This window comes from Panicum hallii, chromosome 2, assembly GCF_002211085.1.
Source record: "Panicum hallii strain FIL2 chromosome 2, PHallii_v3.1, whole genome shotgun sequence".
Lineage (NCBI taxonomy): Eukaryota > Viridiplantae > Streptophyta > Magnoliopsida > Poales > Poaceae > Panicum > Panicum hallii.
Window position 1 is genome coordinate 22,791,933 of NC_038043.1, and position 8,749 is coordinate 22,800,681.

The 8,749-nt window shown below is 43.3% G+C and overlaps 1 protein-coding gene across 1 annotated transcript; it reads left to right on the forward strand.

Annotated features, from left to right (window-relative positions):
* The first annotated feature begins 4,355 nt into the window (after positions 1 to 4,355).
* On the forward strand, positions 4,356 to 8,182 carry LOC112880922. Its single transcript, XM_025945649.1, has 5 exons — positions 4,356 to 4,574; positions 5,223 to 5,362; positions 6,022 to 6,401; positions 6,459 to 6,949; positions 7,199 to 8,182. The coding sequence occupies exons 1-5, from the start codon at positions 4,356 to 4,358 to the stop codon at positions 8,180 to 8,182; spliced, it is 2,214 nt and encodes a 737-aa protein (XP_025801434.1).
* The last annotated feature ends 567 nt before the right edge of the window (positions 8,183 to 8,749 follow it).

The following is an 8,749-nucleotide window of genomic DNA, read 5'->3' on the forward strand; positions in this document are numbered from 1 at the left end:
ACATTGTCAGTGGCTATTTGTTGATGAATTTTCTTTGAAGTACTTGGCCCTGCAACATTGGTGTCAACCTTTGCTTCCTTTCTAATGTCAGCATCAACATTCTGAGGAACAATTCTGTCCACATCCCCCTCCTCAACTGCCTTCTTCAGAGGTGATATGACTGTTTCACTAGTTTTGTGGGAGGCCGGTGCTATACTTTCCTGCACCATGGGGACTGAACTATCTTTCTGTTGCATGGGTGTTGAAGTTGGTGTTGGTGACTTATGACGTGATAGGGGGCTTGAGATCGGCTCATCACCCAACTTAATGTCGCATCGATGCCAAAGGACCAACTTATTCACTGCTTGCTGCAAAGTCATGATCCCCTCAACTGGATAGTCTATCTCCCAATCTTCACAACCACTATCTGTGATCTCTAGAACTTGGACCACAGCATAGAATGGCGGAACAGGACTATCATTGCAGCAAAGCAGTCCTGGTTTTACCACACCAATAGCAGCCTGTTTTGTTTTTGTCCCAGATCGATTGATTGGAATATGAAGACGGCAAGGCGTGTCCTCAACAATGAAGTCTACAGGGAACTTGGTGCCCGATCCCAAGCTTTGCACAGATCCTACACTGCTAGGGACTAGAGGTGGACTCATGGGGCCTGGATGCTGTTCACTCGGTACACATCCTGTTTCCTTCATTCTCTTCATTGCTTCATTAATAGCCTTCTGTACCCTTTCATCAATAGCCTCTTCAAGGGTCCTTTTCGCCTTCTCATGTTTCCTGTATGACGCTGCATACTCTGGAAATGCCTCTCTCCAGAAAATCTTAGAAGAGATTCCCCGAGCCCGTCCAGTGTGTTCAGGAGTGCCAAGTGCTGCAGTTAGTTTGTCATTCTCCCTCCGAGGCTTAAACTCGCCCTTCTTTCTCTTTTCTGCATATTCTTGAACTTTTTCTGCAACTTCACCAACCAATTCTGGATGCAACAATTTGCCCTCATTAGTCAAACCTGCACGAGCTAAGATCCAACAAAGAGCTCGCTCATCGATATCTTTTAATAATGGGTCCAAAGTGCCATTGGCCATAGCTTCCTCAATTATCCTGTTCCACTCCATTGCTTTAGGGAGATATCCGGTTGACCCGAGGCGATGGGGGTGTTTGTTCTTCTTTGCTCACTGAGAATTAGTTTCACTCATCTCTTTGGCCTTCGGTTCGGTCTTCTGACGAACAAATTCCTCCCACTGAGCTTGTGTGATTTTCCCCATTTTCTTCGGCGGAGGAACCCTATTCTTCTTAACAAAATCCCTATTCATCTCAACCTTCCACCCACAAAACCTCCTGGCCATAGCAGAGAGCATCGACTTCCTTACTGCATCCTCCATGCCTTTCGGGACCCTGAATGACTCTGACAACTTAGCCCATAGCCTATTGCGGGTGTCCTCATCCAAATCCTTCCACTTCTGAAGTGTGATTGGCACTATATCTCTGACAATAGCCCCACAGGCATTTTGGAACTTTGTAACGACATCAAGTGGTTCTTCAGGAAACCCCTCTGCATTGAGCTTTGTTATGTACATGACTGCACCGGCCTTCAGCTGATTGGGACCTCGTGGCCCTCATTTCCGCTTCTGTGAAACAGATGATTCAGCCACCGGAGCTTCCTCTGTGTTTCCTGTAGAGCATGCCTCCTCTTTCTTCTCTTCATTTGAGACCTATATATTCAAACAATTGATGGCCTTTAATATATGGACATATTTTAGATGCTACATAATTTAAGTTATCAGGCTGATTTCTATTTACCTCCTCTTCGTTGGGAATATAGTCAGCATCAAGCTCATCTGAAGTTTTTCTCTATCTCGGAGGTATGGGTGTTGAAGGATTGTCATCACTAGAACTATCCTCCTCCCCGCTGCCTTCACAGGAACTGCTTGATGTCTGCCAATGGAGTCTGGTCGCGTCTTCATTAGATTTGTTACAGACACCGGTCAAGTCCATATCATCCATCCTAGTAACAAATATAAGCACTGCACATCAGTAGAAAAATTTAAGCTAATTCTATGTAACTGAAAACGATGAATCAATGCAATTCAGATCAAGAATACATGCTATCTTAGAACATAAGAGGCAGTTCATGCTAACAAATAGAGGTTAACATAAGAGGCAGTTCATGTATTGTTATCATCTAGGAAGAACAACTGTATTCTGTAAAGGGCAGTGCACTAGAGTAGCATCTAGGAAGAACAATTGATGTACGTATATGTAAACTGTGAGGCAGAGAATCAACTACGAGAAGGCCAACAGGAACAGGTACAACCGTGGCTGCACTGGGCTCGGGGACGGCGGTGCTCCGCTCGCGGACGGCGGCCCTCCGCTAGGGCACGGCGGCACTCCGCTCGGGGACGGCGGCCCTCCGCTCGGGGATGGCGCCGCTCCGCTCGGGGACGGCGGCCCTCCGCTCGGGCACGGCGGCACTCGGCTCGGGGACGGCGCCCCTCCGCTCGGGGACGGCGGCCCTCCGCTAGGGCACGGCGGCACTCCGCTCGGGGACGGCGGCGCTCCGCTCGGCTCGAGGATGGCGCGGCCCTCCGGCCGGCAAGGGGATGGCGGCGGGGATGGACACGGCTGGCGCGGTAGGCGGTCGATGAAAATTTTGTCTGGCGGCACGCCTCCGGGAGGGAGATGAAAATTTTGTTTGGGGCGCGCCTGCGTGGGACACATAGGCATCCATCTGTTCACAAGCGCTTTTTCCTTGACGGCCGCCTGTGATGTAGAACATCACAAGCGCTTCTTCCTTCACGACCGCTTATGACGTGGAACATCATAAGCGCTTTTTCCTTCCCGACCGCTTGTGAAACCGCTTGCGATACACTTTTCCTTCCCAACCGCTTTTTCCTTCCAGTCCGCTTGGGATAACTTTTTTTTAAATTTTGGTCTTATGAAATTTCGTTTTAGAATAATCTGTGTGTGAACGTTGGATAAATCTTTTGGTACAATTTCTACATATCATATAGTGCATGAGTGTCGCTGCATAGAATTTTCATGAATTTTTGAGTTCGGTAACTATTTAATTATATTTAAATGAATTTCTACATGCTTCTTGAGAGTAATTCGAACTTGAACTAAGACTACAAACAATATGTCTCAAAAAAATTTCTGAAAAATATATATTGTTTGATGTGTTATATTATTGACTAATTTCCAGAAAATGATCCAAAATTTAATTGTTTATTTACTAAAAAAGGTACCTTTTCTCTGTGTGATGGCAACAAATAAATCTAATAATATGGATTTTTTGTCCAAAAAATCTATAACTTGACATGGCATCATACTTTAGGTTACTGAACTCCTAGAAAAAAAAATCACTTTATTTAGACAAACTTGGAAACACAGTTGTTCACAGGATCACAAGTAAGAGTCACATGGTTAGTATAAAGTCAACTAAATCAATGATTCTATGAACAAGTGTGTTTCCAAAGTTGTCGAAATCAAGTGATTTTTTTCTAGAAGTTCAGTAACCTAAAGTATAATGCCATGTCAAGTTATAGATTTTTTGGACAAAATTTCCATATTATTAGATTTATTTGTTGCCATCACACAGAGCAAAGGTACCTTTTTTAGTAAATAAACAATTAAATTTTGGATCATTTTCTGGAAATTAGTCAATAATATAACACATCAAACAATATATATTTTTTAGGAATTTTTTTGAGACATATTGTTTGTAGTCTTAGTTCAAGTTCGAATTACTCTCAAGAAGCATGTAGAAATTCATTTAAATACAATTAAATAGTTACCGAACTCAAAAATTCATGAAAATTCTATGCAGCGACACTCATGCACTATATGATATGTAGAAATTATACCAAAAGATTTATCCAACGTTCACACACAGATTATTCTGAAATGAAATTTCATAAGACCAAAATTTGAAAAAAGTTATCCCAAGCGGACTGGAAGGAAAAAGCGGTTGGGAAGTAAAAGCGTATCGCAAGCGGTTTCACAAGCGGTCGGGAAGGAAAAAGCGCTTGTGATGTTCCATGTCACAAGCGATCGTGAAGGAAGAAGCGCTTGTGATGTTCTACATCACAATCGGTCGTCAAGGAGAAAGCGCTTGTGAAGTTCTACATCACAAGCGGTTTCCATGTATCTCAAGCGGATTTTGGTTTATATCCGCTTGTGGTGTGTGTACATTATAAACTGGATGGAATCGAGTTGCAGAGGAACCCTTTCGAGTTTCTACCGTTGCCTAACAGCGCAGCCAAGGCTGCCGTTGGCGAGCTGCCGTCGTCCCTGCCCCGAGCGCCGCGAAGTGGGACGAGCTGCCGCCGCCGTCCACGAGCGCCGCGGCCCCGAGCGCCGTGCCGTCCATGGGCTGGCGCCGCGGGCCCCGAGCACCGATTCGCGTCCACGAGCAGCCGCCGCTGGCCCAGAGCGCCACGCCGTTCGTCCACGAGCTGCCGCCGTCCCAGAGCGTCGCGCCGTCCAGGAGCTGCCGCCGTCCCCGAGCGTCGCGCCGTGTACGAGCTGCTGTCCCCGAGCAGAGCGCCGCGCGTCCACGAGCTGATGAACCGACCCCAAGCCGCAAGGTATCCTCATCAAATTTGTCTGTTGCTTTTGTTTATGCACATTCGTTCATGATTTAGTGATCGAATTCAATTAATTAGGGGTTTTTGTAGTTCATGGCATAGAATTTTGAAGATTCAGACTTCTGTCATGTACCTATCGATATGATCTTGTTTCACTGTCATGTACCTATCGTCATATGGTCTTGAATTCAATTTACGTTAATCAATATAGGGATAGGCAATGGACCGAGGTTGGATGTACAATGTGCCAAGACCACATCCGTCGTACATTCGAAATGTCAGAAGCTTTATTGAAGCGGCCAACAAGCACGCGAATATGCGAAAAAGTAAGGAGATATTGTGCCCATGCATCGATTGTGATAATAAGGTAGCTTGGAGAGATACAGGAGCAATCCAATCAAGATTTTGTAGAATTTGATAATAAGGTAGCTTAAAAGAGGGTTCAGAAACAATTACACGATATGGACAGAACATGGTGAGCTGGATCCGTGTGAAGTGCTTGGAAATGACGAAAGTGCTGTGGGAATGTTAGCTAAAAAGGATGGTAAAATGGATTCTGTGGATGCCAATCAACATTTTGTAGAATTTGATTGCGAAGACATGTTGCGCCATATGGATCCAGAAATGTTGAGTTCTATGGGATCACAGAAGAAAGATCTACCTAAATTGGAGGGTCTGGAAAGTGCCTCAAAAGAACCTTTATATGATGAATCAAAGGGCTGTGACAAAGAGTTTACTACACTGCGTACAGTTCTTGAACTTCTTAAGTTGAAGGCTAGCACCGGATGGTCTGATACTAGCTTCACAGATCTTTTAAATTTTCTGTCCCAACTCCTACCAAAACCCAACAAACTACCAACCAGCACTTATAAAGCGAAGAAGCTTATATCTCCCGTAGCTCTGGGTGTGCAAAAAATTCATGCATGTCCGAACCATTGTATTCTGTATCGTGGCGAGTTTGAGAACGCAACAAGATGCCCAGTTTGCAATGTCAGTCGATACAAGAAGAGCTACAATCAAGAGTGTGTGAACAAAATCGCGAAGATAAATAGAAACAAGAAAGCCGCTATCGGACCTGAAATTGATGATGACACTTTTGATGACATGGATGGCAAAAGGAGGTCAAAGATCCCAGCTTTGGTGATGTGGTATCTTCCAGTAATTGATCGCTTGAAGCGTTTGTTCTCAAACCCTGGGAGGCTGAGCTTATGCGCTGGCATGCTGAAAGTCGCAAGCAGAATAACAAATAGATTCGACACCCTGCTGATGCATCACAGTGGAAAACTTTTGATCATATGTATCCTGAGTTTGCCAAAGAAATCATAAATGTAAGATTTGCTTTGGGTACTGACGGAATGAATCCATTTGGTGAAAAAAGAAGTATACATAGCACCTGGCCCGTGACTCTGATGATGTACAACCTTCCGTCATGGTTGTGTCACAAAAGGAAGTACATTATGTTGACTATTCTTATTCAAGGTCCGAAAGCAGCTGGTGTTGATATTGATGTGTTCCTGGAACCTCTTATGGAAGATATGGCGAAGCTCTGGAATGAAGGAGTTCGAATATGGGATGAGTATCGCCAGGAGTATTTCAACCTAAGAGCAATTATATTTGTTACCATCCATGATTCTCCCGGGGGCGCCACACTTTCAGGGCAAAAGACCAAAGGAAAGAATGGTTGTGTAGTGTGCGTGGATGGAACTGCTTCCTTATACCTTAAATCATCCAAGAAGTTGGTGTTCATGGGACACAGACGGTTCTTGATGAAGCAGCATAAGTACCGAAAGATGAAAGAGGAATTTAACAATGAACTGGAAAGTGAAGGTGCACCAAAGCCTTATAGCGGGAAACTCGTTTTTTGAAATTGTAAAAAACATTCAGGTTGTATTCGGAAAGGGGAGAAAAACAAAGGAGAAAAGAGAAAGAGAACTGACCCTTCAACTGACACAACTTTCAAGAAGCAATCGATTTTTTTCAAATACCTCCCATACTGGAAGGATATGGAAATTTGCCACAGCATTGATTTGATGCATGTAACAAAGAATGTTTTTGATAGCATCATTGGAACCTTACTGGGCATGCCGAGTAAGACAAAGGATGGACTTAAGTCACGCCAGGACCTAGTAGATCTTCAAATCAGATCGGAACTTCATCCAGTGGATAGTGGCAAAGGGAAGCCTTACCTTCCCCCAGCTAGCTACAACTTGACAGTTGAGGAGAAAACAAAAATTTGCAAATGTTTGCGTGGGATCAAAGTGCCCACAGGTTTCTCATCCAATATCAGCAAACTAGTTAGGATGAAGGACTTGTCTCTATTTGGTTACAACTCTCATGACTGCCATATGATGATGACGGTGTTCCTCCCAATTGCGGTAAGAGCCCTCGAAACAGAGCATGTCAAAGTTGTCATCACACGTTTGTGTTACTTTTTCAATGCAGTGTCACAAAAAGTAATAGTTTTAGAAGACTTGGACTATCTGAAGGCATACATCATCGAGACTATGTGCAAGCTTGAAATGTGTTTTCCTCCATCATTTTTTGATATGCAAGTACACCTTATCATACATCTCGTGGATCAGATAAAAATATTAGGGCCACTATATTTACATCATATGTTTCAGTTGGAGCGGTACTTGGCAGTGTTAAAAGGTTATGTGCGAAATCGCGCTCACCCAGAGGGTTCAATCATGGAGGGATACACTACAGAAGAAGTGATTGAGAGCTGTATAGATTACATCAGAGATGGAACAATGATAGGTGTGCCTGTACCTAAACATGAGGGTAAACTATGTGGGAGAGGGAGAATGGGCAGGAAAACTTTCCGCGTCGAGGATTACAAGATAGTACATTGTGCTCATGGTAGTGTACTACAACATCTCGCGATAGCCGAGCCTTACATTGAGGAACACCTGGATGAGCTTCGTAAAGAAAATCAGAACCGCACAGAGGACTGGATCATGAGGGAGCACAAACATCGTTTTAGCGAATGGTTAATGGACAAAAACATCCCATCCGGAGACTCTTTGGAAGAGAAAACAATGAGGAATTTGGCTTCTGGACCATCGTGTTTAGTGACATCATGGCAAGCATATGACATCAATGGGTACACATTCCACACTAAATCAAAAGACATGAAAAGTGTTGTGCAAAATAGCGGTGTTCGTATTGATGCTTTTGACCTACAGGGACAGAAGACCACATATTTTGGATTCATAGAGGAAATATGGGAACTTGATTATGGTCCGAGCTTGAAAATACCCTTATTTAGGTGCCAATGGGTACAACATCCCGGGGGGGTGACAGTGGACAACTACGGACTTACGCTGGTAGACTTAAAGAAAGTAGGATATAAAGATGACCCGTGGGTTCTCGCCGAATGTGTTGCACAAGTGTTCTATGTACTCGATCCATCAAATGAGAAGTGCCATGTAGTTATTTCTGGAAAGCAAAAAATTGTTGGAGTTGAGAATGTGGGAGACGGAGATGAGGAATACAATAAGTATGAAGAGATGTCCGTCTTTAATGGTCCTGAGAGAATCAAGCGTGTGGAAAAGAAAATTGATAAGAACTTGAAGCCATACATGCGGAAAAATGGTAGTTCATGAAAAATTGTATGAATCAAATTGTATTTGTCATGTGTCCGATCGACTATGTATTGTGGTTACCAATGAATTTAAAATCTCTCAAGTTCTCTATGTGTGCTATTTAAATTCATTCACATATATATATGGTGGTTTTCTACTAACAATATAAATGCTCATGTTCATGCTAAAGGTCACGGTTAACTGATTTGTTTTGCCTATATGTGCAGCAATGCCCAGGAGAGGTCTCAGCTAGAAACTTCATTTGTTGGAGCTCATTATATTAATTTGTTACTTGTAGATTATAGAAATTTCCCTTCTGTGATTCTGTATTTATCTATATTGGACTTGAAAGAATATCGATTCTGTGATTCTGTATTGATCTATATTGGACTTGAGTATATTTCATTCTGTGATTCTGTATTGATCTATATTGGACTTGAGTATATTTTACTCGGTTTGGTATTCACATACAAGCGGTTCTATTTAGCTTGACCGCGTGTGATACGTATCCAGCATCACAAGCGTTCCCTGTTACAGACCGCTTGAGATATGAATCCATCGCAAGCAGTTAAGATTCTAAAACCGCTT